General features: G+C 46.2%; 2 protein-coding genes across 5 annotated transcripts; both read right to left on the reverse strand.

Moving 5' to 3' along the window:
• Positions 1 to 2,920: 2,920 nt before the first annotated feature.
• On the reverse strand, positions 2,921 to 14,421 carry smad4 (SMAD family member 4). Of its 4 annotated transcripts, none has more exons than XM_036979385.1 (11): positions 13,817 to 14,420; positions 12,749 to 13,202; positions 12,241 to 12,415; positions 12,120 to 12,149; positions 10,959 to 11,180; positions 6,467 to 6,574; positions 6,286 to 6,336; positions 5,686 to 5,869; positions 5,399 to 5,567; positions 5,123 to 5,261; positions 2,921 to 4,826 (listed from the first exon to the last, which is right to left on the reverse strand). In XM_036979385.1, the coding sequence occupies exons 2-11, from the start codon at positions 12,986 to 12,988 to the stop codon at positions 4,615 to 4,617; spliced, it is 1,530 nt and encodes a 509-aa protein (XP_036835280.1). In that variant the 5' UTR covers positions 12,989 to 13,202; positions 13,817 to 14,420; the 3' UTR covers positions 2,921 to 4,614. The 4 variants fall into 4 exon arrangements, with proteins under 4 accessions (XP_036835280.1, XP_036835279.1, XP_036835281.1 ...); XM_036979384.1 differs by having other exon boundaries at positions 13,877 to 14,419; XM_036979386.1 differs by having other exon boundaries at positions 12,247 to 12,415; positions 12,749 to 14,421.
• Positions 14,422 to 14,577: 156 nt separating this feature from the next.
• elac1 (elaC ribonuclease Z 1) lies at positions 14,578 to 17,346 on the reverse strand. The gene is made up of 3 exons (XM_021605215.2): positions 17,012 to 17,346; positions 16,172 to 16,648; positions 14,578 to 15,625 (listed from the first exon to the last, which is right to left on the reverse strand). The coding sequence occupies exons 1-3, from the start codon at positions 17,166 to 17,168 to the stop codon at positions 15,147 to 15,149; spliced, it is 1,113 nt and encodes a 370-aa protein (XP_021460890.2). The 5' UTR covers positions 17,169 to 17,346; the 3' UTR covers positions 14,578 to 15,146.
• Positions 17,347 to 17,434: the final 88 nt, after the last annotated feature.

Genomic DNA, 17,434 nt, shown 5'->3' on the forward strand with positions numbered 1-17,434 from the left:
CTGCTCAGGGCAGTGTGATGTTAGGGGGCTCCTCAGAGTACTTACTAAATGTACACTGCTCAGGGCAGTGTGATGTTAGGGGGCTCCTCAGAGTACTTACTAAATGTACACTGCTCAGGGCAGTGTGATGTTAGGGGACTCCTCAGAGTACTTACTAAATGTACACTGCTCAGGGCAGTGTGATGTTAGGGGGCTCCTCAGAGTACTTACTAAATGTACACTGCTCAGGGCAGTGTGATGTTAGGGGGCTCCTCAGAGTACTTACTAAATGTACACTGCTCAGGGCAGTGTGATGTTAGGGGACTCCTCAGAGTACTTACTAAATGTACACTGCTCAGGGCAGTGTGATGTTAGGGGACTCCTCAGAGTACTTACTAAATGTACACTGCTCAGGGCAGTGTGATGTTAGGGGACTCCTCAGAGTACTTACTAAATGTACACTGCTCAGGGCAGTGTGATGTTAGGGGACTCCTCAGAGTACTTACTAAATGTACACTGCTCAGGGCAGTGTGATGTTAGGGGACTCCTCAGAGTACTTACTAAATGTACACTGCTCAGGGCAGTGTGATGTTAGGGGGCTCCTCAGAGTACTTACTAAATGTACACTGCTCAGGGCAGTGTGATGTTAGGGGGCTCCTCAGAGTACTTACTAAATGTACACTGCTCAGGGCAGTGTGATGTTAGGGGGCTCCTCAGAGTACTTACTAAATGTACACTGCTCAGGGCAGTGTGATGTTAGGGGACTCCTCAGAGTACTTACTAAATGTACACTGCTCAGGGCAGTGTGATGTTAGGGGACTCCTCAGAGTACTTACTAAATGTACACTGCTCAGGGCAGTGTGATGTTAGGGGACTCCTCAGAGTACTTACTAAATGTACACTGCTCAGGGCAGTGTGATGTTAGGGGACTCCTCAGAGTACTTACTAAATGTACACTGCTCAGGGCAGTGTGATGTTAGGGGGCTCCTCAGAGTACTTACTAAATGTACACTGCTCAGGGCAGTGTGATGTTAGGGGACTCCTCAGAGTACTTACTAAATGTACACTGCTCAGGGCAGTGTGATGTTAGGGGACTCCTCAGAGTACTTACTAAATGTACACTGCTCAGGGCAGTGTGATGTTAGGGGACTCCTCAGAGTACTTACTAAATGTACACTGCTCAGGGCAGTGTGATGTTAGGGGACTCCTCAGAGTACTTACTAAATGTACACTGCTCAGGGCAGTGTGATGTTAGGGGACTCCTCAGAGTACTTACTAAATGTACACTGCTCAGGGCAGTGTGATGTTAGGGGACTCCTCAGAGTACTTACTAAATGTACACTGCTCAGGGCAGTGTGATGTTAGGGGGCTCCTCAGAGTACTTACTAAATGTACACTGCTCAGGGCAGTGTGATGTTAGGGGACTCCTCAGAGTACTTACTAAATGTACACTGCTCAGGGCAGTGTGATGTTAGGGGACTCCTCAGAGTACTTACTAAATGTACACTGCTCAGGGCAGTGTGATGTTAGGGGACTCCTCAGAGTACTTACTAAATGTACACTGCTCAGGGCAGTGTGATGTTAGGGGACTCCTCAGAGTACTTACTAAATGTACACTGCTCAGGGCAGTGTGATGTTAGGGGACTCCTCAGAGTACTTACTAAATGTACACTGCTCAAAAAAATAAAGGGAACACTTAAAACAACACAATGTAACTCCAAGTCAATCACACTTCTGTGAAATCAAAATGTCCACTTAGGAAGCAACACTGATTGATAATAAATGTCACATGCTGTTGTGCAAATGGAATAGACAACAGGTGGAAATTATAGGCAATTAGCTAGACACCCCCCAATAAAGGAGTGGTTCTGCAGGTGTTGACCACAGACCACTTCTCAGTTCCTATGCTTCCTGGCTGATGTTTTGGTCACTTTTGAATGCTGGCGGTGCATTCACTCTAGTGGTAGCATGAGACGGAGTCTACAACCCTCACAAGTGGCTCAGGTAGTGCAGCTCATCCAGGATGGCACATCAATGCGAGCTGTGGCAATAAGGTTTGATGTGTCTGTCAGTGTAGTGTCCAGAGCATGGAGGCGCTACCAGGAGACAGGCCAGTACATCAGGAGACGTGGAGGAGGCCGTAGGAGGGCAACAACCCAGCAGCAGGACCGCTACCTCCACCTTTGTGCAAGGAGGAGCAGGAGGAGCACTGCCAGAGCCCTGCAAAATGACCTCCAGCAGGCCACAAATGTGCATGTGTCTGCTCAAACGGTTAGAAACAGACTCCATGAGGGTGGTATGAGGGCCTTTCTTTGGGGGGCCGCACAGCCCTCCATGTGCTCGCCAGAGGTAGCCTGACTGCCATTAGGTACCGAGATGAGATCCTCAGACCCCTTGTGAGACCATATGCTGGTGCGGTTGGCCCTGGGTTCCTACTAATGCATGACAATGCTAGACCTCATGTACTGTAGTGTGTCAGCAGTTCCTGCAAGAGGAAGGCATTGATGCTATGGACTGGCCTGCCCGTTCCCCAGACCTGAATCCAATTGAGCACATCTGGGACATCATGTCTCACTCCATCCACCAACGCCACATTGCACTACAGACTGTCCAGGAGTTGACCATCCGCCACCTCATCAGGAACATGCCCAGGCGTTGTAGGGAGGTCATACAGGCACGTGGAGGCCACACACACTACTGAGCCTCATTTTGACTTGTTTTAAGGACATTACATCAACGTTGGATCAGCCTGTAGTGTGGTTTTCCACTTTAATTTTGAGTGTCACTCCAAATCCAGACCTCCATGGGTTGATACATTTGATTTCCCTTGATCATTTTTGTGTGATTTTGTTGTCAGCACATTCAACTATGTAATTCAGATCTAAGATGTGTTATTTTAGTGTATATTATTCATGGGTCATAAATCAGACGAAGATCCAAATAGAGTATCAGGTCATTTTTAATAGGTTCACAAAAGAAATATGTAACTACTATTTGTCCAATTACCAGCAACTCATTTAGCTCGTTTCTCCAGGATCCTATGGTAAAATTGCAATTCATACAAAAAAAAATAATGTGTATTGACCTAAGAATGCAACGTAAGATATTGGGCATCGTCAACAACTATCACTGTTCATAAACCAATTAAGGTTGTTTATATCCAAGCAGTTGAATACATCGAAAGTACGTGTCAAATTAATTCCTTAAAAACGTGATACCCACAGCTTGAGTACACTTCCATCCCAAAAGCAAATTGAAACATTTAGGGAGGGAAACACAACAAGACAATGTTTCACAACAAAACATCCAAGACAGTAACCCATAAATCTCTGAAATGGATACTTGAACATTTGAGAATGCAGATTTAGATGGTTTCCTTAATGATCTATTCATTATTCTCCTGAATAACTTCTCAAAACAGCAAAGCTGAGAAACAGCAGTAAAAGTGTATCCTAATTCACTTTCATCTCTAGGGATACCGCAAGCTACATTTTAGCAGCAAAATCGATAGCTAATGTATTACATATCAGGAGATGCAACTAGAGTGGAAATAAAAATGGCAGTTCTGTATCATAGCTATAACAAGTTGCATCAAGAGGATTGTGTGTGTGCAGCAATATGCAAAACCAGAAATGGTAGGAAAGTGACATGCAGTGAGGCATCATGGGAGGTGAAACAAGATGACGGGGTTTTGTTCACAGCACACGAACACCATGAACCCAGTTAGTGCAGAACCACAACAGAAAAGAGCCTCCAACATTGTGGCAGAGGGAAGCCTCACCCTGATGACATGATTTATGTGATTTTAAAATCGAAGCCAAACGCTTTGATGGGGTCTATGGCATACTTGATTCCTCCTTATCGAGGCTGTCCTGAGATCAAGACATCACAAAAACCTGTGGCGTTGTGGCCATCACTTCACCATTCATGCAAACATTCACATGCATTTAAAAACAAAAGAACTACAGTTAAATTTATGTACATGAGATAAGGGAGAAATTAATTCAACAGAAATAAGATACCCTACAGAAGTTGGTCTTCCCTTACATAGTGAATGTAAATGAAGGGGTCTTAGTGACCTGCCATCTAGTCTGAAATATAGTCAATAAATCCACTTATCTCCCATAGTACAGGACAATACAATAACCAAGGGGATAAGGAAGAAAAACAAAAAGGGACAAAATAATTCCTTTCATCAAATATGCAAAAAGAACCCCCCCCCCAAAAAAATGTATTATGGTATTGCTGGAAATTTCCTTAAAATGCTTGTTTGTCTGTAAACGACGTGGCAGAGACCATTACCTGCTCTTCTCACAGAGCAAGAAACCGAGTATAGTTTACCATAGTAGAACTATGCTCTGGATAACCATACAAGGTTAGCAAGATGGAATCACTGGTAAAAGTGACCAATCTGAGGTCACCAGGGCGATTGATGAGAGTGGCCCGTTCCATCGTCAGAGCCGAACTGTCCTGATCTGGACACACTGGACACTATGAAGGCAAAGAGAAAGAGGAACGACCCACAGAGAGAAAAGTCTTTGCTTCCTTGAAGCGGTAAACCGGGGTGTCTTTCCTGTTCTACCTACCACCTCATTCCAAGGTCTGTCATACTGAAGTCTCACAGTGGAGGGTGGTTCAGTCCAGGGGCTGGGGGTCACCGATTGGCATGGTGTGCAGCACCTCGTCCAGTAGCTGGAGGGCCCGGTGTAGGTGGATCTCAATCCAGCACGGGGTCTCCTTGATGCTCGTCCGGGGGTAGTCGGGACCCCAGCCCTTGACGAAGCTCATGCGCAGGATGCACAGTCTCCTCAGGTCGTCCACTCCGATGCCGGCAGCAGCTGAAAGGCCTGGGTGGGAGGTAGGAGTTCAAGTATCAATGTAATGGAACACAACTCAGGCTCAACGATATCCACACTGATGAAGAGTTCCAGAACAAGTTCAGATACCTATGCATCGTCAATGACTGACCTACAATAGGCTGAGACGATTGGTAAATTACTTTGGAACGGGCTATTAGAAGTGGTGTGAGTGGTGTTACAAGTAATGTGTTGTTCTGGGGGTTACAGCTCTGGGGTGGAGTTGCACCAGTCAACAGGAGCAGAGTATGGTGTCTGTGGCAGTATGTTAGTGTTGTGCTGCTTACTGATGGCAGGAGCGATGCCTCCCACAGAGCCCGGCCCAGGGATGTTCCCAGCCACGGCGGCTGCCTGAGCCGCGGCTGCCGCCTGCGCCGTCGCTGCCTGCTGCTGCATCTGCCTGTGGCACTGACGCAGGTCAAACACCTGGGAGGGGAACAAAACCAATTGATTTATTACCCGCTACATGCAGTTCACAGCTTGGACACCAGGGGGTGGATTTGAAATAAATAAATAAAAAAACACATTGGTAATGCTGAGCAGACGGAGGCAATGGGACTTGCCTTGATGTAGGCGCTGGGGTAGATCTTGTGCACAGCGTCGCCAGGGGCGCGGCCGGCTTCCCGGTCCAGGTAATAGCTCTGCACGAACACGGCGTGGTCGCTGAGGCAGCGTACCCACACGTCCCCTTCACCTTTACCTTCCAACTGGATCCCCTTACCGATGTGGAGCCTTGGGAAGTGAGAAGAGCTGTTATCAGTGGGGTGATCAAATACTCTGCCAATGGCATCAATTTACCTCCGTTCAGAGCAAGAAGTGCAACACAGTTGTGGTTAGGAGGCTGGCGTACCTGGCTCTTTCGATGGCCTCGGTCCGGTGCACGTTGCTCAGCTGGCCTAGGCAGAAGCGGTCTCCGCCAGACGGGTCCACATAGCCATCCACCGTCACGACGGGGCCAGTGGAGGGCACCTTGAAGGTCTCGCCCACCTGCACGTCCATCTCAAAGTAGGCGATGGAACACCAGTAGTCTGGCGCTGCAACAGACCAAACTCAGTCCCCCTCTCCCCTCCAGACATGACTCAGTCCCCCTCTCCCCTCCAGACATGACTCAGTCCCCCTCTCCCCTCCAGACATGACTCAGTCCCCCTCTCCCCTCCAGACATGACTCAGTCCCCCTCTCCCCTCCAGACATGACTCAGTCCCCCTCTCCCCTCCAGACATGACTCAGTCCCCCTCTCCCCTCCAGACATGACTCAGTCCCCCTCTCCCCTCCAGACATGACTCAGTCCCCCTCTCCCCTCCAGACATGACTCAGTCCCCCTCTCCCCTCCAGACATGACTCAGTCCCCCTCTCCCCTCCAGACATGACTCAGTCCCCCTCTCCCCTCCAGACATAACTCAGCCCTCTGAACACCTTGTCAGGTAAAACCAGGAGTCACGCTTTATTTACCTGGATGGTTGGATATGGGTGGCTGGAAGCCAAGCTCGTTGTGCACAGGCCCTGGGAGGGTAACATAAATGCATCAATGATTAATCCCTTCAACCCTGGCCCACATCAGTAAGTTGCGGGCATTATGTGTACTAAGAATGAAATGCACGTTCTACTCATCCTGAGAGTGGCATGGACTCACAGTAATGTCCTGGAGGAGGCATGGGTGGGTGGTGTTGCAGGTGCCCATTCTGATGGTGAGGCATGTTGGGCGTGAAGCTGCTATTTCTAGTCCAGGTGGAGGTGGCATCTGTAAGGATACATGTAGATGCCTACAGATCAGAATTGTAGGGAGAATCCCACACGTGGACTGTCCGAACACACAGTAAATGAGCAGTGACTCCTGAACATCTAGTCAAATGGCTACCCAGACTATTTGCATTGCCCCCCCCCCCCCCTCTCCTCTGTTATTATCTGTGCATAGTCAGTTTAATAACTACCTACATGTACATATTACCTCAATACCGGTGCCCCCGCACATTGACTCTGTACCAGTACCCCCTGTATATAGCCTCCACATTGACTCTGTACCGGTACCCCCTGTATATAACCTCCACATTGACTCTGTACCGGTAACCCCTGTATATAACCTCCACATTAACTGTGTACCGGTACCCCCTGTATATAGCCTCCACATTGACTCTGTACCGGTACCCCCTGTATATAGCCTCCACATTGACTCTGTACCGGTACGTCCTGTATATAGCCTCCACATTAACTCTGTACCGGTACCCCCTGTATATAGCCTCCACATTGACTCTGTACCGGTACCCCCTGTATATAGCCTCCACATTGACTCTGTACCGTTACCCCCTGTATATAGCCTCCACATTGACTCTGTACCATTACCCCCTGTATATAGCCTCCACATTGACTCTGTACCGGTACCACCTGTATATAGCCTCCACATTGACTCTGTACCGTTACCCCCTGTATATAGCCTCCACATTGACTCTGTACCGGTACCCCCTGTATATAGCCTCCACATTGACTCTGTACCGTTACCCCCTCTATATAGCCTCCACATTGACTCTGTACCGTTACCCCCTGTATATAGCCTCCACATTGACTCTGTACCGGTACCCCCTGTATATAGCCTCCACATTGACTCTGTACCGGTACCCCCTGTATATAGCCTCCACATTGACTCTGTACCGGTAACCCCTGTATATAACCTCCACATTGACTCTGTACCGGTACCCCCTGTATATAGCCTCCACATTGACTCTGTACCGTTACCCCCTCTATATAGCCTCCACATTGACTCTGTACCGGTACTCCCTGTATATAGCCTCCACATTGACTCTGTACCGTTACCCCCTCTATATAGCCTCCACATTGACTCTGTACCGGTACGTCCTGTATATAGCCTCCACATTGACTCTGTACCGGTACACCCTCTATATAGCCTCCACATTGACTCTGTACCGTTACCCCCTCTATATAGCCTCCACATTGACTCTGTACCGTTACCCCCTGTATATAGCCTCCACATTGACTCTGTACCGGTACACCCTGTATATAGCCTCCACATTGACTCTGTACCGGTACACCCTGTATATAGCCTCCACATTGACTCTGTACCGGTACACCCTGTATATAGCCTCCACATTGACTCTGTACCGGTACACCCTCTATATAGCCTCCACATTGACTCTGGACCGGTACCCCCTGTATATAGCCTCCACATTGACTCTGTACCGGTACACCCTGTATATAGCCTCCACATTGACTCTGGACCGGTACCCCCTGTATATAGCCTCCACATTGACTCTGTACCATAACACCCTGTATATAGCCTCCACATTGACTCTGTACCAGTAACCCTGTATATAGCCTCCACATTAACTCTGTACCAGTAACCCTGTATATAGCCTCCACATTGACTCTGTACCGGTACACCCTGTATATAGCCTCCACATTGACTCTGTACCGGTACCACCTGTATATAGCCTCCACATTAACTCTGTACCGGTAACCCTGTATATAGCCTCCACATTGACTCTGTACCGGTACACCCTGTATATAGCCTCCACATTGACTCTGTACCGGTACCCCCTGTATATAGCCTCCACATTGACTCTGTACCAGTAACCCTGTATATAGCCTCCACATTGACTCTGTACCGGTACACCCTGTATATAGCCTCCACATTGACTCTGGACCGGTACCCCCTGTATATAGCCTCCACATTGACTCTGTACCGGTACCCCCTGTATATAGCCTCCACATTGACTCTGTACCGGTACCCCCTGTATATAGCCTCCACATTGACTCTGTACCGGTACCCCCTGTATATAACCTCCACATTGACTCTGTACCGGTACCCCCTGTATATAACCTCCACATTGACTCTGTACCGGTACCCCCTGTATATAGCCTCCACATTGACTCTGTACCGGTACCCCCTGTATATAGCCTCCACATTGACTCTGTACCGGTACCCCCTGTATATAACCTCCACATTGACTCTGTACCGGTACCCCCTGTATATAACCTCCACATTGACTCTGGACCGGTACCCCCTGTATATAGCCTCCACATTGACTCTGTACCAGTACCCCCTGTATATAGCCTCCACATTGACTCTGGACCGGTACCCCCTGTATATAGCCTCCACATTGACTCTGTACCAGTACCCCCTGTATATAGCCTCCACATTGACTCTGTACCAGTACCCCCTGTATATAACCTCCACATTGACTCTGGACCGGTACCCCCTGTATATAGCCTCCACATTGACTCTGTACCAGTACCCCCTGTATATAACCTCCACATTGACTCTGGACCGGTACCCCCTGTATATAACCTCCACATTGACTCTGGACCGGTACCCCCTGTATATAGCCTCCACATTGACTCTGGACCGGTACCCCCTGTATATAGCCTCCACATTGACTCTGTACCGGTACCCCCTGTATATAGCCTCCACATTGACTCTGTACCAGTAACCCTGTATATAGCCTCCACATTGACTCTGGACCGGTACCCCCTGTATATAGCCTCCACATTGACTCTGTACCGGTACCCCCTGTATATAGCCTCCACATTGTCTCTGTACCCCCTGTATATAGCCTCCACATTGACTCTGGACCGGTACCCCCTGTATATAGCCTCCACATTGACTCTGTACCGGTACCCCCTCTATATAGCCTCCACATTGACTCTGTACCGGTACCCCCTGTATATAGCCTCCACATTGACTCTGTACCGGTACCCCCTGTATATAACCTCCACATTGACTCTGTACCAGTACCCCCTGTATATAGCCTCCACATTGACTCTGTACCGGTACCCCCTGTATATAGCCTCCACATTGACTCTGTACCGGTACCCCCTCTATATAGCCTCCACATTGACTCTGTACCGGTACCCCCTGTATATAGCCTCCACATTGACTCGGTACCGGTAACCCCTGTATATAGCCTCCACATTGACTCTGTACCGGTACCCCCTGTATATAGCCTCCACATTGACTCGGTACCGGTACCCCCTCTATATAGCCTCCACATTGACTCTGTACCGGTACCCCCTCTATTTAGCCTCCACATTGACTCTGTACCGGTACCCCCTGTATATAGCCTCCACATTGACTCTGTACCGGTACCCCCTGTATATAGCCTCCACATTGACTCTGTACCTGTACCCCCTGTATATAGCCTCCACATTGACTCTGTACCGGTACCCCCTGTATATAACCTCCACATTGACTCTGTACCAGTACCCCCTGTATATAGCCTCCACATTGACTCTGTACCGGTACCCCCTGTATATAGCCTCCACATTGACTCTGTACCTGTACCCCCTGTATATAGCCTCCACATTAACTCTGTACCGGTAACCCTGTATATAGCCTCCACATTGACTCTGTACCGGTACCCCCTGTATATAACCTCCACATTGACTCTGTACCAGTACCCCCTGTATATAGCCTCCACATTGACTCTGTACCTGTACCCCCTGTATATAGCCTCCACATTGACTCTGTACCGGTACCCCCTGTATATAACCTCCACATTGACTCTGTACCAGTACCCTCTATTTCGCCTCGCTATTGTTATTTACTGCTGCTCTTTAATTATTTGTTATTACTTTTTTTTTAAATTTTATTGGTATTTTCTTAAAACAGCATTGTTGGTTATGGGCTTGTAAGTAAGCATTTCACTGTACGGTCTACACCAGATGTATTCGGGGGGGATGTGACAAATTTAACATTAACATTTAACATTTAACATTAACATTTGATTTGATGCATTTCAGAGAGCGTGGGGGAAGTTCATAATAACCAATCAGAGGGAGAAGAGCAGGTGACCACCAGTTGTTAACTAAATAGGTTCCATTTCCTAAGCCATTACATCCCAAGATGAGTTTGATATTACTGTGATGTGATTCTCAAACGAACAAGTTCTGTCAGTCAGCCACAACCATAACTGTGTAGACAGGCTGTAGCTAAACAAACACAAACCTAAACTATGATTAAGACCTTTCCAGGATTATTACTGGTACAAATAACTCAAGACCTCTAATGATTTGGGTGAGGAGGATACCAAGAGCCATAAACTTGGGAAGGTGGAGTAGATAGTGGAAGCGGGAATGGAAGAGGGAGGGGATAGAGTGGAGGAGTAGGCACTCACTTCCTGATCCGACAGAGATGCTGGGGAAGGCGGAGGTGGAGGCGGTGCTGGCGTCAGAGGGAGACAGCAGGCCAGGGGTGCCGAAGGGCTCTGAGGGGGGCCCACCTCGGCTAGAGGGGGGGTGCTGAATGGTCTGGAGGGAGTGACCCCCGTCCATGGTGGGCAGTGGGGCCTGGCCATCAAAGTCAAATTCATCTTTAACCATCAGTCCCAGGCTTGGAGCTGAGAGCAGCACAGAGACAAGATTACAGGTCAACAAGAAACAAAACAGACAACCAGGTTTCCATCCAATCTCTTTATGCGAGTGCATGTTGGATTTAAAAAATAAAAAACACGTCATGAAAAGGCCTGATGGAAACAGAACATTTTTTGGTCAACTTTTCAAATGTCGACAAAACAAAATACGCTGGACAAGGTGGTATATTTTTATGTCAGTAAAACGAAGTGTGTGTGAAATATCAGTGGAAACATTTGTATGCGCAAATATTGATATAATAACCATCATATCGAAGTAAACAGGTGATGTCACATGTTGTGTGGTCCTCCCACTACGACTCGTCGGGAAAGCATGCAGTTTATTAGGCTACAGATCAAATAAGTTGATGAACTTCGCAGGGTGGTGAAAGAAGAGCTTGAAGCTCCGTTCAATAAATATCGAGGGTCTTATTCTGGTGACATGATCATCGATGCTTGGCTGCCGTTTGACAAAAAAAAGTGTTGCTTTTTTGTCCATAATAATTTCCTCATGTTGGCTATACGTGTACTCTAGCCAACAGAGCACAGATATCTGCACGCTGTTGGCTAGAGAGCACGTACCAATACCAGAGTGGGCACACTCACTATATAAAATGCAACATTTGTGAGAACCATCAGTAGAGTTGAAAATGCGATGAAAACCCATTTAACTTGTATTTTCTAGTCGGTACATGGGAATAGAACCACAAAAGGTGTTATGGGCGCCCACATCCTCACGCTCAGTCTTTTATCTGGAACAAGTCCATTTGCTGGAAACATCTCTGGTGGGAAAATGCGCATAATGTTTTTATGCAGATTTTTGAATGTTTGAATTAAAGTCTGTAGCCAACTGGATGGAAACCTAGCTATTGACAAAAAAAGAATGCTGTCATGAGGTACATAACCATCAAAATGGAGGTCACTTACCGGAGCTGGTAAGTTGCAAACTTGATAGATCTGTGAAATAAAACAACGATGATAAGAAGCTCAAACTGTCACTCACAGGAGGTCAACACAAACAAAACGGCAGGGACATCAGTACACTCACCAATACCTGGAGACACCACCCGGTCGTAGTGGTATGGGTTCACACAAACGCTGTCACACTTCAGGTCAAACGCAAACTGGCAATATTTCACATGTTTCAGTTCATTTTTATGCAGATCAGGCCATCTCCACAACCGAGTGTAGATCACGTGGGGAAACCCTTTCCGCCCTGCCACCTGGGATGAAGAATATTACAGGATCAAACCCGTTGATTGAACTCAAAAGAAAATGTTTTTCACCCCGAGGTGCTAATAGGTCTCATGCCCTTATGATCATCTTTGCATGATCCTCACTCACAACGCTATCTCACGTTAAAAAATTTAAAATTAACACACTTATAGCAGATCCTTCGACAGTGGTGTATGGTGAAGTTGCCCCTAGACGCTGATCTTAGGTCAGTTTTGTATTTTTCACCACTAATGATTAAGGTTATAATTAGGGGAGGATAATCTGACCCAAGATATGTACCTAGGGAAAATTCCCCCCCCAGACATTGGTGTAGTCCCTACCTGCAAACGGCCATCCAGAGTCCGCCCAATGGTGACACACTTGCTGGGATGAGCTCCATTGGTGGTGATGGCTGTGATTAGGGAGTCCAGTTCATCCTTCTTCTCCTTCAGCTTTTTCACCAGGCTTTCTATTGCCCGCTTGGCAAAGGTCTCGCTCTCTCCCCCTTGCCTGTGACACATCAAGCTGTGTACAATGCTCAGGCAAGCATCATTACTCGAAGGCGTGTTGGTGATAGACATCCTGAGAACCACTAGTGTATGCCGCTCCGTATCGTTCTGTAGGGAATAAATACTTTGTCCCAACTATAAAATGTTGTTGTTTCTTACTGTATGGCGCAAAAAGATTAAGCTATGAGAGGGTGTCCCCTCCAGTCCAATTGCCCAAGTTGAAGTCCACCAAGGCATCCCAATACAAAATTAAATGATTGTCACACTGCTTTGAGAATTGAGGTTTCTGAAAGAGAGAATAGTGGTTATTATGGTACTTTACCAATATCTTACATAAGTAAGATGTTTATTAACTAGCTACACCCATCATGAGTACAGTATGTTATTATGATGTTTATCCTAAACATCATGCACGAAATTGACATAACACGCTACTACAGGACAGCATGTGCAACGAAGTTACAACTAGCATTATCCCATCGGGCAATAAACATTACAGCTAACTACGTTGCACAACAGTGACCTGAGTAATAACAAAATAGCTAGCTACCGTTCGTTAGCTAGCTAAATATTTAAGCGAACTGTAGCTAGCTAAGATAACCCAATGCACAATAATAAAGCGCACTGTTTTAGACAAAAAACAATGTATATAGTGGTTGGGAAGTGCGGCTATCGCTAGCCAGCTGCATAGCAGGACAACCAGTTAGCTAACGTTAACGTGCTAACGTTAGCTAGCTTCTCAAAACATGTCAACAACATATAAAATGAGCAGCCATTCTCAGTCCGAGTGTTTTAAATATGGCCTTGATAACACTATCTAGCTAACTATCCACTGTCATTTCGTCTGATATCGATCAAAAGTAGGTCGAAGCCACCGATTAGGCTATTTCGTTGGCTTACTCGCGAGTTTCACTGCTAACCGAAGTAACATTAGCCACCCGTCCCCATCCACAAACATACCCTGCATACGGGGCCGGGATATTCCGTTCTTGCATTTGCTTCTTCGTTTATCCTAAATGTTTCTTTGATCATTTAAAATAACATAGGGAAATCATTTGAATATCAAAATAAACGTTGGATAACAAATCACGGCTTTGTATCAGCGCTTCCAAAGATCATGGATATTCTGACAAGATGCACGTCTCTCCGCCCTAACAATGGAACTCGTTGTCCACAAAACGGTACCGCGGGATGTGTCGCTCCCGCCTATCCTTTCTTCGGATTGGTGGATTATCTCATTATTGTAATCTTATTATTTAAATATTCGACGAGGGTTGCTGACGTCAATGGCCTCTATTCAATAGAGAATGCTACAAGCATCCTTTCATAAATATGCATTATAGATAACTCCGAATATAGTTGGGTTTTTTTCTCAAATCGCCGGAATGTCACGTGTCCTTATATCAGTATACTCGTAACAATTTAAGCATTACAAAACTTATATTCGATCAAATAAACCTCACGTAGCAAATAACCATTCATGTTTTTGTTGACCAAATTCGACTCTTATCGACCTACATACAAAAACGCCTTGTTTTGTGGGTGAAAAATGGAAAAAGGGAGGGAAACACTTTCCGTCGAGTTGGCCCTCTCTGACGATTTTCAGTTCAATTTCTTCCAACATGGCGTTTTGCGCATGGGCAACAGTGGGTAGTAGCAGAGATTCAATCCCACCAAGAGAAAACTAGCCTGGTTTAAAGCTAGTAAAGCAGTTCGTTTCTGAATATTTTGAAGACTCAAATTACATTTATTTATCATTTTCATTGTGCATGTACCATTCTCGCTAGGTTGATTTCAATAATCTGGTAAAATTGAATACGTGCAATTCTGTTGTGTGAACCATAGAGAGTGATAGAGGCCTCTAGCGGCCAAAATACCATTTCGGCATGGACTGCGCCATTGAGAGTTTACACCGTTTTAATCTAGTGAACTAGGTGGGACTTCCAAATTTATTGGCTAAGCCCTCCAGATGACCATGTTGGAGTCATGTCCAACCTGGTCATCAGGAGGTATCTGCCAATCATGAAGAAGAAAATTGACAACTTAAAAATGGAGATTGCCTTGAACCCTATCACAGAGTAAAATAAGGAGAAAGAGTCAATACTTTTTTTATTCAGACAATTTACTAAATATTTCCCAGACACCAAGTCATTCATTCGATGCTTAATTCCCAACCTGCTCACTCTGGCTTTTGTTTACAGTATTTATCATAACTACCAAGTGTAAGGCCTCAGTGAAGCTTTATGAGGGGTATGGGTATCGTGAGAAAGTCCTCCGCCAGGGTCACCTCTATGCCTGTGCCCTGCAAAGCCTCCTCAGCTTGTCTCCTGAGCTCCACGACATCATCCTCATCACCCTCTTTGTGCTGGCTGGCCGGCTTATACCTCTGACTGAAATGGTAGAGCACCAGCATACGTGCACAACAGGCCTGTGCCACTGCAGCTGCCATACTAGGTGTGCTGTGCCCATGGTCCACTGCCTTCTCCCGATGCTCATCTGACAGGGTGGCCTCATGCACCAGGATGTCAGCTCTGTGACAGGCCCTCAGGGGTCCCTCCCCCAATAACGAGCTGCAATCCCCTAAAACACAAACTTTTCTCCCTGGAATGGCTTCCTCCAGCACCTCACTGGGCTTCACCACTTGTCCATTTTCCAATGTCACTGACTCACCAGCTTTCAGTCGCCCATAGAGTGGTCCAGGCTTCAAACCTGAGAGATAGACAAAAGGTTTTTCATTTATTTCAAAATTGAATGACCTTAAAATAGAAATTTGCACACTGCTATTGAGTGGGTTAGAGTGGTGGACTAGTAACCGAAAGGTTGCAAGTTCAAACCCCCGAGCTGACAAGGTCGTTCTGCCCCTGAACAGGCAAGTTAACCCACTGTTCCTAGGCCGTCATTGAAAATAAGAATTTGTTCTTAACTGACTTGCCTAGTAAAATATTGCCAATATCACTTTAGTTCATTAAGCTTACATGTTTTATCTGCCTCTCAGCCTTCACACACTGGCAAGAGCAGTGTGCAAGTTTTTCATTTTCTTTTTAGATGGCATCGAGTTATTCTCACGCACCTGCAAAAACCAAAGTTAGAAATGTAAGTTATTTTAAAATGGAGTACTCTCAATTCAGTATGTCAAAAGATAGCTTTTGTTTAATGACATAACAATGGCTTGCCTATATAAAACAAATGGAATAATCAAGACAAATCCCAGAGATAAACATATAGATTATTATGCCAGGTATATATTGTGATTACCAAGATCCTTCAGTAGTTCTGTGTTCAAACGCCCTGGCCAATCGTGTTCTTGAACAGAGAACCCGAAGGAGGGTACCCGATGGAACAAACGGAACGCCTTCACAACAAAACGCTTCTCCTCCAGTATAACATAGCAGTCACTGTTGACATCCAGGGGGATTGTTCGGCCGGCGCGTTCTTGGGGATGGAGACGCCCAGAATCTGCTGTGACGTCAGGGCTTAGATTACCCTCTGTAGGACACTGGTCAGTGGTGGGCTCTAGCTCATGTACTGAATAGGGGAAAAGAAGCTGGGAGCTGGTGAGCTCTAATGCCACCCTCAGGAACTGCCTGAGACCCTGGGGACCATAGATATCCACACATGTTGGAGGCTGGGTGGGACAGGGGTTGAGGTTTAGGCTCACAGTGCACAGTAGCCCTGGTAGACCAAAGAGGTGATCACCATGCAGGTGAGAGATGAACACTTTGGTGATTCGGCCTGTAAGAAAAACGTAAATAAATATGAGTTGATCAATCTGAACACATCCTCATTTAATTAAGGCAGTGTTGTTGTTGAGACCACTGTCAAAACATACATGCATTTCTATCTTTGTCATCGTCAACGGTTACAGGCTGTAAAGTTTGTAACCTTTCATCAATGACGTGATAGCAAAGAGGGTGGGAAAGTAGCAAATCATGTTTTTGTTAATAGTGAAAAATAAATTGGCGATCTAGTGTTTTTTAAATAATTCTGTAAATAGTTATACATGGAATAAACCGTGAATTATATGGCCAGAACAACACGTTTGACATTGCTAAAGCTAACTAGCTAGCAACGACTAAAGAAAAGTGAACTACTCACTAGCCTTCAATTGACTCTTCATCAGTTGAGTTTGCGTCCCTTCTCCGCAGTCAAACAGCCAACACTCCCCTTCTGTTCTGAGTACGAGGGCAGAAGCGCCACGATGGGGGGAAGGATATGCCGACCCTGTCCCCAGAAAAGTTAGGTCCATGGTCATGTTGAAAAACAAACTATTTAAATGTCATTAAACGAACATTAAAACAGCAGTAGCATTACCACATAGTGTCCATTATATTGTCCAGATATGGTACATTGAAAATGACTTGAAAAATGGAAGGCAGTCGGGAGGAGGCAAGATCAGGTGGGACCACTCTAGCCAATGAGAGAGCAGATACGCGTGTGAACAATAGGCACAACGGTTCCCAAAGTCTGAATGGCATTATATATATATAATGATAATATATAATAATATATATATATATA

Source organism: Oncorhynchus mykiss, chromosome 6 (genome assembly GCF_013265735.2).
Source record: "Oncorhynchus mykiss isolate Arlee chromosome 6, USDA_OmykA_1.1, whole genome shotgun sequence".
NCBI lineage: Eukaryota > Metazoa > Chordata > Actinopteri > Salmoniformes > Salmonidae > Oncorhynchus > Oncorhynchus mykiss.

Excerpts from the sequence above, each read along its gene's own strand:
- smad4 (XM_036979385.1), bottom strand. The coding sequence starts at position 12,988 with ATGTCTATCACCAACACGCCTTCGAGTAATGATGCTTGCCTGAGCATT. Across the intron at positions 5,568-5,685 it reads GAGGCCATCGAAAGAGCCAG|GCTCCACATCGGTAAGGGGA; the intron begins GTACGCCAGCCT and ends TCACTTCCCAAG. Across the intron at positions 4,827-5,122 it reads AGGCATCGCTCCTGCCATCA|GCCTTTCAGCTGCTGCCGGC; the intron begins GTAAGCAGCACA and ends CCTCCCACCCAG.
- elac1 (XM_021605215.2), bottom strand. The coding sequence starts at position 17,168 with ATGACCATGGACCTAACTTTTCTGGGGACAGGGTCGGCATATCCTTCC. Across the intron at positions 16,649-17,011 it reads GAAGAGTCAATTGAAGGCTA|GCCGAATCACCAAAGTGTTC; the intron begins GTGAGTAGTTCA and ends TTTTTCTTACAG. Across the intron at positions 15,626-16,171 it reads AGAACTACTGAAGGATCTTG|GTTTGAAGCCTGGACCACTC; the intron begins GTAATCACAATA and ends TCTATCTCTCAG.